The sequence below is a fragment of the Mus musculus genome, chromosome 11 (assembly GCF_000001635.26).
Source record: "Mus musculus strain C57BL/6J chromosome 11, GRCm38.p6 C57BL/6J".
Lineage (NCBI taxonomy): Eukaryota > Metazoa > Chordata > Mammalia > Rodentia > Muridae > Mus > Mus musculus.
Genome location: NC_000077.6, coordinates 77,089,538 through 77,108,889, shown reverse-complemented (window position 1 = coordinate 77,108,889; position 19,352 = coordinate 77,089,538). Strand labels below are relative to the sequence as shown.

General features: G+C 45.2%; 1 protein-coding gene and 1 pseudogene across 15 annotated transcripts in view; both read left to right on the top strand.

Moving 5' to 3' along the window:
- Positions 1-18,986, top strand: part of Efcab5 (EF-hand calcium binding domain 5) — a 126,324-nt gene extending 107,338 nt beyond the window's left edge. For 10 of the 15 annotated variants that reach the window (XR_003949461.1, XM_030246082.1, XM_017314600.2 and 7 more), the window contains 5 exons: positions 3,448-3,548; positions 4,539-4,792; positions 5,377-5,660; positions 6,000-6,096; positions 18,399-18,986. Coding sequence is in view for 13 of the 15 variants with exons in the window: in XM_030246082.1 (XP_030101942.1) it covers positions 3,448-3,548; positions 4,539-4,792; positions 5,377-5,660; positions 6,000-6,096; positions 18,399-18,592 (930 nt within the window). In the remaining 2 variants the exon portion in view is untranslated. Of the gene's footprint in view, positions 1-3,447; positions 3,549-4,538; positions 5,661-5,999; positions 6,097-18,398 lie in introns of all 15 variants that reach the window. The other 5 variants (XM_017314599.2, XM_030246084.1, NM_176965.3 and 2 more) reach the window with 4 other exon arrangements.
- Gm12344 (predicted gene 12344) lies at positions 665-1,622 on the top strand (annotated as a pseudogene).
- Positions 18,987-19,352: the final 366 nt, after the last annotated feature.

Below are 19,352 nucleotides of genomic sequence, written 5' to 3'. Positions count from 1 at the left end.
CCTTTTCTAAGGGGAAACAAGAGATGTGGATCTGGAGAGAAGGAGGTTGGGAAGGTGGGGAGGGGGACTGAGGGGAGAGGAGGGAGAAATGAATAAACAAGTCTTTGTCCTGACACCCCCCCCCCTCCCCGCATATGTTTCTGTAAGAGCACAGCAGTCTTGAGCTAGGGTGGTTAGGCAGCATTCATTGATGACTTGGGGCATGATGTGTGTGTCACATGACGCAACACCGGCAAGGGCTGCAGCAAACATCTCAGTTCATTTTGATTTTAAATTAATTGTTGGTCCTCGCACATCCAGAAACCTTTAATGATATAAATTTTTATGTAGCCTCCTACACTCGGTGTGTTGCAACTTACAAGAATAGACGTTACAAAGATGTGCCAGAAAGGCTGAAAACTCATCATAAGTCAGGGAAATAGAGATGAAGCAAAGAGAATGAAAAAGGAATGTCAGCGTGCTAGGAGGATAACCGGAGAGAGCGCGGTCCTAAAACCCACAGGAAGCAAAGCTTATCAAGAAGTAAGTGTTAGCCGGGGCGGGGTGGCGCATGCCTTTGATCCCAGCACTCAGGAGGCAGAGGCAAGCGGATTTCTGAGTTCCGGGCCAGCCTGGTCTACAAAGTGAGTTCCAGGATAGCCAGTGCTACACAGAGAAACACTGTAGCAGTTGACTTAGGCCATTCTCTCGGCCCAAAGTCCCCTCAGCAATGGCGAGTCAGTCGCAGGGCATCCAGCAGCTACTGCAGGCCGAGAAGCAGGCCCACAAGCGAAAGAACTGGAGGCTGAAGCAGGCCAAAGAAGCCCAGGCTGAAATTGAACAGTACCGCCTGCAGGGGGAGGAGTTCAAGGCCAAGGAAGCTGCGGTACTGGGCTCCCATGGCAGCTGCAGCAGTGAGGTGGAAAAGGAGACCCGGGAGAAGATGACCGTCCTCCAGAACTACTTCGAGCAGAACAGGGATGAAGTCCTGGATAACCTCTTGGCCTTTGTGTGTGACATCGGCCGGAAATCCATGAAAACTACTGCATAAACGGATAGGAGGTAGAAGCGCCTGCTCTGTGGGTTGGCATGAGATCTGCCCCCATAGTATAGGAAACCTCCACAGAGCTGGAGTTCTGTTCTGGAAGGCATTAAATTATTTCTCTATGCTGTTGTAGGACCCTTCACTTTTTGAGAGTATCAAATCTAGCTTTTTGTATAGACTTCTTGTGTACCTGAAGTTCCATCTTCTTATCTTGTGTGTCTTTAAGGAGTATATGTCACCTGCTTTTCTGTGTCTTCATGCAAGTAATGGATATCAATGTTGACGTTTTTTTTTAATTAGTCTAGTAGGAAAAATTCTTTGAAGGAAGAAAGGAAGTAAACTGTCCCCTTCTCCTTTCTTACAGGTCAGGGGCGTTATCTATGAAAAAGTAGAAGTAGCTATTAGTAACTCCTATGAAGAAGCAGCCAGCCTTAGAGTGCTCTATCCTGGAAAATTCAGGACAGTCAATACGATATGCTTGTTCCGGCTGCTGTTAATGTAACCTAACCCAAATCACTAGATGCTAGGACTTAACTTGTTACATGTTTTTGGTGTGCTTGTAATCATTTAAAAGTAAAAATTTGTCTTGCTCTTCAAATAAAAAAGTGTTGGCGCCTGCCCCAAGCCAGCCTGCCTATGGCGGACTGGCTAAGACAGACAGGCAAGCTTCCCCACCCCAGCCACACTGGCCCCAGTGGCAGCCAGAAGAAAGACACACAAGTGCCTGCCTCCAATGCTACCGCACACACAGACAAATGTGTGACAGAAAGATGGGAAAGGCCGTGAAGAGATGAAAGAGAAAGCAAGTCCAAGAGTAGAAAGGTGTATCTGGAGACTCAAAGGCGGTGATGAGTAGGCAGATATAAGGAGGCCATGATGAGGTCCTGGTCCAGGGGCTGCCACCGAGGGCCATTTTTGGGGTCTGTGGTCCTGCTGCAGCTGTGGGTCTGTATCGATATCTGTGGCTGGAGTTGCCACCAGAGGCCAACCAGATGTCCGTGGTCTGGGCTGCCACTGGAGACCATGTGGATAGCTAAGAGCCATGCTGCTACCGGGGACATGATGATCTGAGTGGCCTACACTGCCACCTGAGGCCATGGGGACATCTGGGCCCAGGCTGCTGCCAGGGGACCATCCATGCCTGGGTCCTACAGCAGCCTAGGTCTGTGTTGATGCCCCAGCCCCATGTTACCACCAAAGGCCGTTCAGATGTCCTTGGTTTGTGCAGGAGGCACAAGGCTTAGCTAGCCCCACCCCTCACCTGTGCAGCACAACAGAGCTGACCCTGATGGTGGGGGAGCGGGGGAGCTGGCCCCAAGGGTGTGAGCACTCAGGAGAGCTGGCCCTGCCCCTTGTCTGCCACGGAGTGGTGTGGGCAAAGGAGAGAAGCACCCCCCTTTGCCCCTTGCCACGTAGGACAGGTGGATTAGCTGGTCCTGAGGTGTGGACCCTGCATCTCACCTGGTCCTGAGTTCAAATCTCAGCAACCACATGGTGGCTCATGACCATCTATGGTGGAGACTGGTGCCCTGTTCTGACAAGCAGGTGTACATGCAGATAGAGCACTCATACATAAATTAAATAAATCTTTTTTTAAAAAAGTACTATCTTTAAAAAAAAAAAAAGAAAAAGAATAGTTGTAGTAAAGTAGTAGAGAAAATGACTTCATTGAAAAATATTTATTGTACTTATTTTTCATAGGCTTTTATATATTTTCTAAGTGTTTTTTGTTGTTGTTAACTGAGATGGTATCTTCTGTAGGCTGGCTTGAATTTCACTATATAGTCTTAAATTCATAATCCTTCTGCCTCCACCTCCCAAGCACTGGTTTTACAGGCATGTGCTACCATAGCAGGCCCACAGTAAGCACAGAGCTTAGCTAGCTGTGGTAGCACATGCTTTTAAACTCTGTACTCAGCAGGCAGAGGTGGGTGATCTTTATGAGTCTGAGGCCAGTCTGATTTACATAGGGAGTTCCAGGCCAGCCAAGGGTACATAGTGAAACCCTATCTCAAGACAAAACAAACCTGTATATTAAAATAATGTTATTCCTTTGAAAAACACTTTCACTTTGGGGATATGGTTCTTTTAATGACCCAGAATATATACAGTGTCAATAATGTCCTTAAAGCCAAAATTCAGGCCGGAGAGACGGTTCAGAGGTTAAGAGCGCTGACTGCTCTTCCAAAGGTCCTGAGTTCAATTCCCAGCAACTACATGGTAGCTTACAACCATCTGTAATGGAGTTTGATGCCCTCTTCTGATATGTCTGAAGACAACTACAGTGTACTCATATAAATAAAATAAAACTTTACAAAAGAAAAAAAAAACCTAAAATTCATTTAAATTTCCCTGATTTTTCTCTATGGATCCCCAAAAGGTCTGATTACTGCTTTCCAACTAGATCTCTTCCTGTTTTTCAGGAAGACTATGTTTTGCGCAATATGATGGTTACAGATTGTCTCGGTCTAGCAGAAATCCACACAGATCCCCCGACCATCACGAGGAACGCATGCATCTTTAGGTATGAGGCACATCTGGTTCATCTGACTGCTACGGTCGTGGGTGTGAAGACACTTCTGCCCTAGTTGCTACATACACTCATTCTAATAGCTCATTTATTATTGTTTACATTTACCGAACAACACTTGCTTTGCTCACAGTTCTATGAACATTAGAATGCACGTGCCCTTCCCATCACCAGCACAAACAGAATAAGGGGCGCTATTTTCTTTTTTTAAATTAATCTCTCATTGAAGCAGGTAGGTAGCCACCTTGCCCAGACCCCACCATGCCTCCGGTCATGTTTCCTGCAGGGAAACTTTCTCTAAGGAAGTGTCCTTCCATGGTTAGAGCCCTTTAGCAGTTTCCCAAGATTAACCTAAATTCTCCCATCTCACAACCCCTCCCCCGCCCCCACCACACACCTAGAGCAGCTGTCAGCCAGTGACAGACACGTGCTGGGATGCAAATGCCCTCCCTTGCCTTGGAATAAGACTTACTCTTTGGTATAATTGACATCCCACATCTCCTTGGGACTAGGCTGGGCAGACAGGATGCTGCTTCCTCAGTCCCTCACGGGCTTCTCCAAGGAGCACTTCCTCATAAGTGACTCGCATGAGTACCCTTGCTCCAGGCTCTGCTTTAAAAAAAAAAAAAACAAAAAAACAAAAAAAAAAAACCAAAAAACAAAAAACACCTTTCAGATAAGTGTAACTCGGCCATGTTAGACAGCAAGGCAGAGCCTCATGGTACAGGGCAACCTGGGACTACTACCTTTAGTGAGCTCGTCAGGGAAGGCGCTCTGCTGAAGGGCTGCTCAACCAGCTCCGTACCCACCTGAGGTGAGCCAAAGTACAGTCATGTGAACTTGGTGCGTTCCGGGGAGATGAGAGAACCATGACAGGTGATGGGGCAAGAGGAGCGGAAGAGGGTAATTCAGGATATCTGGATTTGGAATGCCGTGAGAAGGCCGGTCTGTAAGAGACCTATGCTTATTTGGTTTTGGTTTCAGGGACTTCCTCTTTAAATGCACAGACACTTCAGAAGTTATTTTGGCTTCTTCCGGTGGAGAAACCCACATTGCCATTCCACTTCGCCAGAGAACCAAAGAGGCTATGGGCATCCTCGATGTTAACATTGGCCGGAGCAGGATGCTGCTGTACCAAGAGTATAAAGATCTACAGAAAATGGTGAAGATGATCCAAAACGTCTCCTATGAAATACTGGGCGAATTCTCTGGCGAAATCGAGAAAACTATGGTTATAGGTATTGTGAATATGGTATCAGGGTATATTTTCCAACTAATCATTTCAGAATGTCGATCTTTCCATGTGCGGAGAATCCCCTTGTGCAGTCTTAGCCATGTGAATGTCTGTTCTGTGACCCAGCAAAGGACAAGGACTCATGTCATCATCTTAGTTTAGCCTTCCAGTAAGAGGCAAGATGGCCCATCTGCTGGGAAACACATGAGGGCAATGGATAGCCCATTTCACAAATGTGCAAAGTGAGATTTAGTAAGCAGCAGATGGTAAAAAGCTGAGCTTTGCACCTGTTTTTTCCTCCACAATTTGACACCATTTTTTATATATAATGGAGGAAGCCTTCAGCCTAAGCCTTAACTATAAAACTCAAATTTGGGTTTGTTTGTTTGTTTGTTTTTTCCGGTTTTATCCCTAAATAGTACATCAGATATAATTCTATTTTGCTATTTCTTTTTTCATGATCAGAGAAACTAAAGTTGCTTAAAATCACGGGACATGGTTTTCTTTTGCCTGAGAAAAATGGTTTATTATAACATGCTCCAAATGCTGTGCGTGTTATGTTCATAATTAGAATATGTGTAATTCCAGAGATGGAATCGGCAGGAGAGGTGAAGCGGGCTGGGATCCTTTTCTTCCGAACCATGCTGCAGGAGCTGCAGGAATGCCTCTGCCTCCTCGATTCCATGGACTTTGTGTCGCTGCTTCTCTATGAGCACAAATATCATGTCGACTCCATCCTTCAGGACATCACTCTCCAGGAGGTGGAAGCCAATGTGGCCCTGGTGCACGACGTCCTGAAAGGAGTTATTCTGTTCTCTCAGCGGGAGAAAGACTCTTTAAGCGACTTGGAAGAGTGGGAAAAATGGAAGTTTGTGAGTTTGGGGGTGATTTCTAGCGGGCAAATTTTAACAGTGGAGCTCGCAGGTGTGCGGATGCAAGAATCTGCGGCTAGCAAGGAGCATCCTCGGAACCCACACCCGAGCTCTCAAGTGTGCATGCGCATCAACATCTTAAAAGCCCATCTTTTATCCTTTCTCATGACCCCTTCAGACCCCAAACCATATGCCCCAAAGCTGTCCGTGATCCCGACATCTGACCCCAGAGATATGACTGTTGAGGATTTACCTGTCTGGGGCTGTGTATGCTGGTGAGCCGGGCACCACATTTCTACTGAGTGATCACAGAGCTTTTCTTTTGTTCGTTGTTCGCAGCATATTAACAAGTACTTAGTGGAGGAGATTTGTGTGCTTGATCCGACTGCTAGCAACGTGGAGGTTAATGTAGAGCTCGTTACAAGCTATATCCAAGGTAAGGGACTGCCTGGTAATTTAAATATATACTAGAAGCAAAAGTCTGTGAGAGATTTTAGTTATAGAAAAAACAAACAAAAAATAAGCAAACAACAACAACAAAACCAAGATGGTTCTTGAATTGCGTTTACATCAAAGTAAAAATGTTCTTGAGTTTCTAAAAGAAAAGATACAATCTACAATTTGCTCTATTCCCCGAAGTGTCCGTGCCACACATAAGAATTCACAGGTGTGCCTGCTCGTACTCACTCAAAGCTTTTCAATAGCTCTCACTACTAAGGAAGCTGAGTCAGGAGGATCTCTTCAGTCCAGAAGTTCAGGGCCAGCCAGGGTGACATTGCAAGACCTTCATCTCAAAGCAAACAGAAGGAGCTTCAGTAAGAACTGAGCAGTGAACAAAAAGTCTTCTATTTTTGGCTCCAATAAAGACCTGTTAAAGGATCATTAGTGTGTAAAGGCTGGGAGTGTGGCCCCTTCAGAGGAGAGTTGGCAAGAGTGCAGAGCCAGGAGGTTCTCGGGTTGGAGGTAACATGGAACTTGCCAGAGAATCGGCCACACCTAAAAGCAAATACACACACAACAGGCAAAGTCCTGCTCTGCCGTGGAGTCCTCCACCGGACGCCTCAGGCCAGGCGTGCAGGTGAACTCAGTAAAAGCTGCTTGCTCCACTTTGCAGCTGAGGAAACACTCATCTCTGACCTGGTGTGAAAGACCAGGATCTAAAGGACCTGCAAGCCCAAGGCCAGCGCTGCACGTGAGACTCGGTCTCCAAAAGAAAACAAACAAAAACATTATCATCAAGCCGAGCGTGGTGGTGCACACCTTTGATCCCAGCACTCGGGAGGCAGAGGCAGGCGGATTTCTAAATTCGAGGCCAGCCTGGTCTACAGAGTGAGTTCCAGGACAGCCAGGGCTATACAGAGAAACCCTGTCTCGAAAAACAAAACAAAAAACAAAAAAAAAACATTATTATCATCAATAGTGAAGTGGCTCTGTTAGTTCTCTCCGAAGGAAGAATTGGAGATTGGGGTAGGGCTGGGGAGACCAAGCCTGGAGCTAAGCACCCTGAGGACAGATGCAGGTTTCTTCCGGCTCTCTCTCTTCTCTCTCTCTTCTCTCTCTCTCTCTCTCTCTCTCTCTCTCTCTCTCTCTCTCTCTCTCTCTCCCTCTCCTCCACCAAGTAGGAGGCTTTCTGGGCTTCTGTGATACATATATTAGGTTGCGAAGCTCAGAACTGAGAGACCCCAGGGACAAGGAAAAGATAAAAGCAATGGCAGGGATGGGAGCCTCGCCCCTCAGGCTGTAGACATGGGTGGCAGAGCACTGAGCTTGTGGTGTGGTGATGCCATCAGGATGTTGCTAGGACAGTGAGGCACTCCCAGAAGCCTAAGAGTGCCTGGGGCTCCCAGAGAATTAGTGTGCACCATGAGTAATGTGAATCCGGTTTGAAACTTCTATTTGGAATTCTATATGAGCAACAGTTCATGTCTCTGAGCTCAGTCATGGTAGCCTACATTCACAGGCACCACACAGATCTGACTTCTAAGGATCGATCGTTGAAGGGAACAAGTAACATCGGCAATCAGCAATAAAAACAACTGGATAGTGTTTACTGTTTGCTCTGTGTGTGTGTGTGTGTGTGTGTGTGTGTGTGTGTGTGTTACTGAATACTTGCTCGGTAAGCACTCTACCACCAAGCTAGACCTCCTATGCTCTGTTTACTTTTTATTTTGAAAGAGTCTCACTCAATTGCTTAGGCAGGCCTTGAACTTGTGATCCTCCTGCCTTGGGCTCTAAGTGGCTAGGGTTACAGACCTGTATCATTAAGACCTGCCCAGTGTATACTCTCATATACTTTATATTTGAGGACTTTGGAGTTCAGAGAAGCCTGTATCTGTCCCCCAGGATGCCTAGCTTCAACCTCAGTCTCCCTGGCCCTACCCCCACCTTTAGTCTCTGGTTCCTCCTTTGGGGGAGAACTAACATCTATAATGAACTCCAGCAGACCAGTTTGTCTAATTGGTATTCTCCCTGTGACCTTGTTCCTCTTTGACCCCGCCAACTTGCCAGCCCCTCCACCTAGAGCTTAATGCCAGGATTCCTTGTGTTCCTGAGTGATGTTCCCCTTCTTGGACAAGGACATAGGCACCCACCGATCTTCAATCCAGTCCCTCTGACATAAGGAATAAGCATAAGGGACAGGCCTTGCCATTCTACACCCTGCAGGTGTGTGTCCTTAATAAGCCCATCCCCCAATCTGGGGAGCTGCTAAAGGCTCCTGTGGCAGGACACAATGCCTCAAAGGAATCTCTTTAGACTCTGCCTCAAATTTGCCTGTTAGAGCCACCTGCTCTGCTCAGAACACATGCAAATTTCCACCACTCGCCCAGTCTTTGAACTCTAGCCTTTCCTTCAGCATCCTTGACCACGGAAATACTGCGTTTTGCTTTCCGATAGTGCCCTCGTGTGGCAGAAATCAGAACTGCAAGTTATAGACCGGGACGCAGCCAGAAACCAACAATTGGCAGGTTTCCCTTTTGAAACTAACAACCTTTTAGTGTTATCAGTCTCTGTAGCAACCAACAAAGCTATTAGGTCACCGGGATATATCAGTCCCCTCTCATTTAGATAAAATTCTATCAGGAAATTCTAAGTTCCATTCTTGAGAAAAGAGAAAGCATTCTTTGGGTGCATCTTTCTGTTTGTGTCAGGAGAGGACCCTTGTGGCAGGGGCAATCTATTATACAAAGTTTGTGTGGCCTTCCTGCAGCTTTGAAAAAAAAATCGCCAGGCGTGGTGGCGCACGCCTTTAATCTCAGCACTCAGGAGGCAGAGGCAGGCGGATTTCTGAGTTCGAGGCTAGCCTGGTCTACAAGGTGAGTTCCAGGACGGCCAGGGCTATACAGAGAAACCCTGTCTCGAAACAAAACAAAACAAACAAACAAACAACCCCCCCCCAAAAAAAAAAACAGGCTATGTTAAAAAAAAAAATCTCTTATTCAGGAAGCATGAGATGGTACCGGCAATATCTGCAGGTTCTCTCCGAGATTGGACATGCCGGGAAGAGCATAGGATCTGGAGTGTGGTTGATAGACACCCCACCCGGGAAAACTGAGTGTCCCTTTCCCAGCAGGAACCATCTCCAAATAGCTTCTTGGTTAGGGATGGAACTTTGTGTCCGCTTCCCCTTCTCTGTGCTGGGATTTTGTCTAGCTTGAACGTGTCACAGTCTCTGTGAGTTCGTACGTGTAGCAACCTTGTCGGGTCTAGAAGACGTTGTTCCTTGGCTTCATCCCCCACCTCTGGCTCTTACAGTCAGTCTGTCTGTCTGTCTCCTCTTCCACACAGACCTTAAGCCTTGAGGGGAGGAGTTCGATAACAGTGTCCCATTCAGGACTGACAGCTCCAAAGTCTCTCACTGGTCGTCCTTACCCAATAGCAGTTACCTTTCTCCTGGCTTTTCCTTAAGTGCTGGGTCTAGGACCGAGGGTCCCACACTTAGCTGAGCAAGCCCTTGACCTCTGTGCCCTCCTCCAGTAGTGGTTGTCTGAGGAAGAGGATTTTATGTCTGAAAACGTTTTCACTTCATCACTCGTACTTGATTTGAACTTTGCCGGGGAAAATCCTTTTGAAGACATTTAGGAGTTTTGGGGACTCAGGAGGTTCTGTTTGACTTCCTCTCTCTCTGTCACCAGATTGGGGGAAACTCTTTAACCAGAGACACATTGATCCATTCATTGTCTGTTTTTTGTTTTGTGTGTGTGTGTGTGTGTGTGTGTGTGTGTGTGTTTTAAATGAGATACCTCATTTTAAAAAAACATGAGCTTCCAAACTTGGGACATAGGTCGTTTTGTTAGGGTCCATGCCACACATATGCATGGCTGAGGGATCAACGCCCGATCCCACAGAAAAGGAGGCATGGAGGCCCCAGCCTGCAACGCCAGCACTTGGGAGGTAGAGGCTGAGAGGCCTTACGCTCACTTAAGAGCTTGAGAGGCTTAAGAGGCCACCCTTGAGTCCATAACAAGTTCAAGCCAGCCTGTCTCGAAGGAAAGCAAGAGACGCATAGATCACGTCACATACACTCGTGCGTTCTGAACTACTCCGTTTGGATAGTACACCAATCATTAACACTATCTAATTTTATGACATTTTCAAAAGTAAGCTGTAGCCCATTAGTGCTGGCTCCCTCTTCTCGCACTCTGTTCCCGAGCAACCGTGTATCTGCTTTCTGTCTGTCTGTTTGGATTTGCCTGTCCTGACTTTTGGTACAAATGGTATTATGCAATCGGTGGTGTCTTGTTTGCTCATCCTAGTGTTTGCAGGGTTCGTCTACATTTTGGTGAATGGTAGTTGTTTATTCCTGAGTTATCTATACGTGGATATGCTATAGCTCACTTATCCACGTATTGGATCATGGGCCCCTGGGATCTTCGTTTTTTTTACTGTTGGGATTGTGTTACCAGGACTGTTTTGTTTACAGTTGTTTTGTTGGATGGTGGTGATTTTGTTTTGTTTTGTTTTCTTTTGTTTTGTTTAAGAAGATGAGTATTCTGTTCTCTTGGGCTCAGACCTTAGGGGTGAAGTGGTTAGATCAATGGCAGCTCTTCTGTGTAACTTTTGTGTCTCTATGGCCTTTTGACTTGCAAGGCTGCTATTGAGATGTGGGAAGCCTTCCTTGTTTTCTGAGTTTGCACATGTTACTTGTGTTTTGCTTCTCCTTTATCCCCAGAGCTGTGAGATTTTGTGGTGAGAAGCCTTGGTGTGGCTGTTTCCACCCATTGGTCTGGGTTCTTGCTGGGTCTCTTCAGTTGTGAAATCTAGGTCCTCACCTCCTGGATACCTACATACATAGCATCAAGGGTGCTATTACAGCTGTGCAAGTTGTGCGCTGCACAAAGCCCCCCCCCCCACCCACACACACACCTGAGTGGGCAAATGTCCGCTCACTCTCTAACCCGATTCCACTGACTGAGCGCTGTGCCTGCCTTGACTTGATGCTACGTCTGCTTGGAAGGGGGCATCTTTTTCTTCACAAACCTCTTCTCTGCTCAGCCAGCTGGAGGGTAGTTCATGTATCCAGCACAGGTGACCTGGAGGCTGATGGTGACCCTCCTCTCCCTTCCTTCTGTTCCTTCTTTCTAACACTTTATTCAGACATTGGGTCTCCTAGACTCAATCTTCAAAGTGCTATTTTTAGTGGGTAGAGTACAGCTTAAGTCGTAGAGCTGGCGTGCACAAAGCCCTAGGCTTGATTCCCCATGTCTGCAAATAGGTAAACAAGCGTCCTGGTTTCTCTCCCATCCCCTGCCCTCCTTTGTGCTGCTTTTACTTTTCCTATTTATTTATTTATTTATTTATTTCTCTGTTTTTTAAGTTCTTACCTGCTAAGCTGTGGATTGGGGCGGTGTGAGCGAGAGCCCCTGCACCTCTGTTCACATTTCACCTCGGGTCTCCCAGGGCACTGATGATTGCAGTCTTGCAGTGTTCTCCTCCCTCTCTTTCTCCTTTGGTGTTTGAATCCCTGCATCTCCACGTGATGATTTGCTGGTTTGAAGAGTGAAGTGACTTCCTGTGTGCACGCTTCTCTAAGTTCTTTATCTTGGACCGTTGGCTTCTGGTGGGACTGGATTCTTCCCTTACTGTCTGGACAGGAAACAGCCTCTCTTCCCAACTCCTAGGGCCTGAGGGGGAGTCTGCGGGCCTCCATATTTAGAACATCTCCCAAGGGTCCTGCCATGTTCACTGGGGAACTGCACTCTTAGTCCCCACTCCCAAGATGTTACCCTGAGATGAAATGAGAGGAAATCACCCAGCGCTGCAGGGGCAGGGGCATTACTAGGTCTCTCACTCTTTCCTAAATGCATCTGGACACCTCTCTGAATCCAGTGAGGCTGCTGGGCTAGGCAAGTGTAAGCCTCCTCCATTGCTGGCTTATCCTCTCTTCTCCTGTTAGCATTGCCGCCCTTCGTCTCTGCCTGCTCCCCAAACTTTATTCCTTCATCCTTCACTCAGCCACTTTAAAGGAATGTTGGCTCTGTGCCAGGCTCTGTCTTAGGACTTTGGGGACCAACAGAGAATAAAGCTGATTAAAGTCCCTGCTCTCAAGAAGCTCACAACTCCAAGGTGGCTCTTGCATGCTATCAGGAGAGTGAGAGCCTATCTAAGACAAAAACAGAGGAAAGCAGAGAATAAACAAGGCAGGGCTGGGATGGAGCCGGTGGCAGAGCACTATGCTCACACAGACACACACACAATCACACATACATACATCTCACATAAACACACTCACACAGGGCAGTAAACATAACAAATATATACCTTGATAACAAAAAATAATAATGCTAAGGAGCTGGAGAGACAGCTCAAAGTCCAAGAGTGCTGACTGGTCTCTTCCAGAGGACCTGGGTTCAATTCCCAGCACCCACATGGCAGCTCACCACTGTCTGACTCAAGTTCGAGTGGATCTGACTCCCTCACGTAGGCATATGTGTAGACCAAATACCAGATGTACATTAAAAAATAATAAAACTGTTTTATAAATTCGTGATAAAATAAGTAAGCAGGGTAAGGTGATTGGGTGGCGTTGGTGGGAGACAGGGAAGGAGTGTGGGATGGAGTTTTGTTTTCTCTTAGGTGATGTGGTGGATCTCACCTAAGGTCTTGTGTGAAGCAGTTCAAATATAAATAGATAGTTAAGAGAGACCTTGTCATACGGTAAGATTTAAGCAAGGAACTCAGCTATATGGATCCGTCTGTGGCGAGTACTTCAAGCAGGGCAAGGAACCAAAGCAAAGACCTTCTAAAGCAGGAATACACGGTGTGGTGAAACAGGGAGGACACTGTGTCAGGAGCAGAGCAAGAGAACTAGAGGCACATAGAAGGTGATGGGTGGGGCAGTGGGCCGAATCAGTCAGAGTTTCACACTGTCCAAACAGACTGTGAGAAAAAGGATAAGCTGGAGAATTTCGTGACATGGCGTATGCTTTCAAAGAGTCACTCTGATGGCCAGGATAGTGGCTCCCACTCCTAGCGCTTGAAGACTAAGGCAGAAGAAGGAGTATGAGTTCAAAAGTCAACCCGAGTTACATGGCAAGACTCCACCTAAAAAATAAAATCAGGAAATATAAGGAACTGGGCAGGGTAATGCTGACTTTTAATTCCAGCACTTGGGAAGCAATCACTGTGAGTTCCAGGCCAGCCTGGTCTACAGAGTGAGTTTCAGGATAGCCAGGGTTAAAAGAAGAAAAGAGGGACAGGAGTGGGGGAGGAGAAAATAAGACCTCTGTTAGAAAGGCTTTGTGGTGGGGGAGGGGCGGGGGGGGGGGATAGTCAGCGACCAGTCAGCGGGGCTGCCGGCTGCTGCAGGAATGGAAGGTGGGAGTGGTGCCAACAGAAATGGTGAAACACGGTCCAGTCGTAGCGCATGTTAGTACAGATTTTGTTGAGACGTAACTCCACAGCTTGGGTGCAAAATGTGAATAAAACAAGAGCCAAGGTTGACGCCATGGTTTGGAGAAATGGAGAGGCCATTAGTAAAACTGGAGGACGCTGTAGGGTGGGGGTTCTGGTGGGGGAAGATGAAGAGTTCACATTCGGGGGCTCAGCTGCTCTTGCAGAGGACTGGAGTTCTGTTCCCAGCACCCACATGGTGGCTCACGGCCACCTGTAACTCCTGTTCCAAAGCATCCAATGCCACCTTCTGACCTCTGTGGGCACTCACATGCACACACACAGGCATGTGCACAGCACAGCACACACACACACAGGCATGCACACACACACACACACACACACACACACACATGCATGCACACACAAATAAATAAATATAAATACTTTTTAAAGAGTTCACACTTTGGGGCTGGAGAGATGGCTCAGTGGTTAAGGCACTGACTGCTCTTCCAGAGGTCCTGAGTTCAAATCCCAGCAACTACATGGTGGCTCACAACCATCTGTAAAGGAATCTGATGCCCTCTTCTGGTGTGTCTGAAGACAGCTACAGTGTACTCATATACATTAAATACATACATACATACATACATACATACATACATAAATACATAAATCTTTTGTAAAAAAGAGTTCACACTTTGGCAAGCTGAGGTAGAAGTGCATATTGAATATCCAAGCAGAGAACTGAGTAAGTCGCTAGAAAAAGAAATGGGAATTTTGGAGAAAGCTCTAGGTGGAGATTTGTTGGCCAATCGGTGATTTGCAAAGGGGGAAGAGGAGTGCAGACAGTTCTTGGAATGTCTTAGCACCGAGGGAGCATAGCAGCAGGTTTGACAGCCACCAAAAGTCTGGAGGTGGCTTCACCAAGCCATGAACTATGTAAACTCACACATTTGATTTATGGCTGCGTTATGAGAAGTCCAGAGTGTGTGCTGTTGTACAGCAATCGTGCTCACAGTGGGAGTGGCGGGGCTGTGTGCTGCAAGAACTCGGGATTCATCCTGGAACAAGCTTCCACTCAGCTGGAGTAACTCAAAACACAAGCTGTCGGCCTTGTTCAACACGGATCCTTTCCTGATAGGCCTGGGAGGGGCCTGACGGTGCCTTTGGGGTGACATTCATATCAGCAGGGACACATTAAGACCCCAGCTATCAACACAGAGTTCCCTTGCCTATGTAAAAACCTAGCTGGAACTTACACGCATATCTCCTTCCAGATGTGCGCTCCTGGGCTGACCTTCAGCTTACTGTGTCCAGCAGTAATGCTAACTGCGTTTTAAAATGACTTAGGGGTGTCTAGCATTTGAAGTAGAGAGTTAAAGCTAACACGGCGGATGGGAGAGGAAAGCTTTCAAGAGACACTGCTGACCTTGGTTAGTTGGCTGGAAGGAAGCACTTTGGCTTTTGAACTTGAAGTTAAATACTTCAGTCTTTTTGCTCTGCCTGTTTTTATTAATTGTCTATACTTCCCGGAGGATTTAGCTTAATTAATCCAGTGTCAAAGCAGAGATCTACAAATTGAGGTTTAATTTAAAAACATGCTTTTTATAGTCCGATATTTCCAGCATAATGAATTCCCTGTGTTATTCAAAGTTTGATTAAAGTGGGACCTAAAAATACCCTATTAAAAGCTTACTGAATACACCCCTGAAGGTTATTCGGTGGCTTACTCTGAAATCCTTATAGCTTAAATGTACCTAAAAACTGCTGTAAGCATTGCTAAGGCAAGTCAAAATGGTCATAACTTCATAGAATCTTGGAAGAAAGAAGAAAAGTAGACAGACTCTTGAGAATTGCTGGGGGGGTGGTGGGGGGGGCGGCGGGGGGCGGGACGGTCAGTCACCTGTCTACCGCAAGAGGGCAGTAGCAGCCAACAGTAATGTTCCCGAGATGGTAGCGGAGGGCTCTTTAGAAGCCCCTGTAAATACATCCTTCTCTGCAAAGGAAAGGGGAAACAGAAACTACTTCCCGGGCAGTTCGGAGCTTTTGTCCCTGGTAACAATAAAACAGGAAATGGGCAACAGGGGTCTTGAGAGAGAACGACCCTTCTCTCCATCCTCATGTCCTTCAATCACCAAAGAGGTGGTGACTGGGGTGTTCAGCCAAGAGCACCGACATCCATTGATGGAACAGAGCACTCTCTGAGGATTTGGGACACACAGAACAATCTGTGGGGAGCTGTTTTATCTCAGAAAATTAGTTGGGACGGGTACTAGGAGTGTCCTGGGGCGAACTTTGTGTTTATTTAATTTAGATGTATAACACGGGAACATTAAGATAATTAGAGTAATCTTTGGAAACCTGTAATATTTCTTTGTAAAACTTCCAGGAAGCTAATTAGCACAAAGAGGGATCAATGGTGACAAACGTGCCCTCTGTGTTTTAAGTAGGTATTTTTATTGGTCTAGAGTTATCCATAAAGTGAGATGAATCAGATGTTTCTAATGTGTTCTCATGACTAACATCTGTTCTTGTTTTTATTCATAATTGTCACTAATATTATTGAGCTGTAATCTGGAAAAACTTTTAGGACTTGAAATAAAGAAATTAAATTATTCCTTAATTTAATGTTGTTTCAATTCAACATTTATTGAACACTTACAATTGAATGAGAAAAAACAGTGCCCCTCTGTGTGTGTGTGTGTGTGTGTGTGTGTAAAAAGAGAGAATGTTAGAAAAATTGCACCGACATGTTTTAAAGTCAGCTTCAAATAAAAAAGGAGATGTAACTATTTTTTTTTTTTAATTGTATGAGCCTTTCCTGTTATATGCTACACCTTAGCTCACAGGGATGCCTTCAAAACCAGGCTAAAACCAAGCCCAGTTCAGGGAAACTTGCTTGTTGTATTGGTAGGTGACAGGAAGTAAAATATGTCTGGGGGTCTATGTGATGGCTCAATGTCGCCAAGCCTTCCAACCCAAGTTTGATCCCTGGGCCCACATGTTGGAGGGAGAGAACTCCTTCAAGTGTGTTCTCTGATCTGCACACACATGCTATGGCACATATTCACACACACTACACTCCCATCAGTAAATAAAACATAATAAAAGTGTTCTGTTTTAAAATTCTAGTAGATGGTTGAGATTATGGTTAAGCTTCTCTTAGCGATATTTAAAACTCTCACTCAGTTTCATGTGTATACATAATGGTTCGTTCAACTCAAATCAGCAGGTCTTTATCTGGATCAACCCTGAGTTAGACTAGGAGCCACAGTGATGAATAAAACTCGTTCCGTGCTGGGAGGAAAGAGACAGCCCCTCTTGCATACTGTCTCATTTGCTCTCATAATAACCCTGCAGTATTGTCCCTATTTTACAAAAATAGAGCAAGTAAATGATCTGTTTAAGATCACAAAGTCAGTTGAGATTGAGCCAAAATTAGAACCCAGACCTATTCAACTCAAAGGTGCTCCTTCTATTGGACCAGTCTATCTAAACATTAGTCATTGGCTCCTGGGAGTCTATAGGAATGGCATCTAACAGTTTTCAATAGTTGGCAGTAACTACATATCTGGGAACAATTTTTAACTAGAGAATATTTCAAATATCATAGTATAAATAATAAGTACTGTGTATTCATTGTAAAATAATATTCTATAACCAACCTTAACAGGCCTTGTTTGAGTTAGGTTCATTTCACTTTGCTTTACAATGCTGGAAAGTGGCCTAGGGTTTTGTATGTGCAAGGCAGGCACGCTGCCATTCAGCTACATCTCCAGCCAAACAGGGTCTCTCTGAGTTGCTGAGGCTGGCTCAAAATTGTTATCTAGCTTAGACTAACATCAAACTAGCAAACTTCTTGCTTCAGCCTGCCAAGGAGCTGGGATTACAGGGGTATCTTCATGCCAAATCTGAGTCTGATATTTTGTTTTGTTTTGCTTTGCTTTTAAGATATAAAATATAATAGGAGCAGTCAAGATTTTCTACACCTCTGATCCCATTCTCTTTTCTCCTAATGTGATCATGAATTTGGGGCTTATCACTTTTATGCCTGAGTCATTCCTTTTACTGTAACTCTTGTTTGTCTTCTTTTTTTTTCCCTTCGGGTTTTTCCAGACAGGGTTTCTTTGTGTAGCCCTGGCTGTCCTGAGACTCACTTTGTAGACCAGGCTAGCCTCAAACTCAGAGATCCACCTGCCTCTGCCTCCCAAGTGCTGGGGATCAAAGGTGTGCGCCACCATGCCCGGCGTTTGTCTTCTTTTAAAAGATTTATTTACTTATTTATTATATGAGTACACTGTTTCTGTCTTCAGACACACCAGAAGAGGACATTGGATCCCATTACAGGTGGTTGTGAGCCACCATGTGGTTGCTGAGAATCGAACTCATTACCTCTTGGAGAGCAGTCAATGCTCTTAACTGATGAGCCATCTGTCCAGCCCTGTCTTTTTGTTTTTTGATATAAGGTTTCCTCTGTGTGGCCCTGGCCATTCTGGAACTCACCCTGCAGACCAGGCTGGCCTTGAACTCAGAGATCTGCCTGCCTCTTGAGTGCTGGGATCAAAGGCGTGCGCCACCACCACCTGGCTTCCTTTTACTGTATCTTTATGAAGTAATATATCTTACAGGTTTTTAAACCTTTAAGGGTTATACCCAAATATATACAAGATTCTACATATTCTATGTGTATATGTGTGTGTATATTTTTTTTCAGTATTATGATGTATGATCCCATTACATGAGAATATCAAATTCTATCTACCTTTTAAATTTAAATATGTAAACAAGATACTGCTGTAATTTTGATTCACAACATAGCTAATGAGTTTTAGTCATATTTAAATGTGTTTCTTCATAATTAAAGTACAGTATTATCTAGACTACCTTTTCCTTTTCTTCATGCAGCTCATTCTCGGACTGAAGTCTGGAATTTCAGGAACATTGTCATTGAACTCCTGTATCACTGGATAAACATCTGTCTGACTCTCATAGAGCTAAACATGCGACAAGATGTTTCCATTATCCCGCCATTGCCCAAGAAGAGTGCCACCTCTATTTATGCAATATCCTCAGAAAGATCAATCCGAGAGAAACTTTAAGGACTGGTACTGTGTCGGGACATGTTGATTGTGTCCAATGCTGTTAACCATGAAATATTTTCAACTGGAAAGAGTACCCCATAGATATATTCTGCTCCCAGATACTCACCCCAGTACTCTCTAAAGCCAAAAGTGCTACCTACCTAAGGGAAAAATTTTATCTAAAGAGCATGCATTGATGATGACCATAACCAGAAGCACCAGCGGAATACGTAATAGAATGTATTTCAGTTTGAGCTTCCTGTATGACAGACTAGTATAGCTGTTTGGGAAGTTGCTTTCCATTAATTTAAATAGCATAATAAAGAGTACTGGGGGTCTGGACAGTGAGAAATGGCAGCTTTTACATCAAAAGAGTACCAAACAATAAAGAGTTTAAGAAGTGGACTTGTAACTGGTTTTTGGTTTGGGTTTTTTTTTTTTTTTTTAGAATTTTTTCATAGATTATCCAAACACTACTTCTCCATCTCTTCTTCATCTCTTCTTTCCTTAACAATTTAAAAGTCACTTTTATATTTCTGGTTGGTTGGTTGGTTGGTTGGTTGAAACAGTATCTCCATATATTTCTGAGACTAGCCTGGAACTGGCTATGTAGCCCAGGCTGGCTTTGAACTCCTGATATTCCTGCCTCAGCACCTTGAGGGCTGTGAGAATAATTATGTACCCTGCCATAAATATCATTTCAATGAACAGGAAATGTTTGTCCATGGCTCACAGAATAAAGAAAACAGCAATTTTTATTAACAAAAACTTCTCAAGT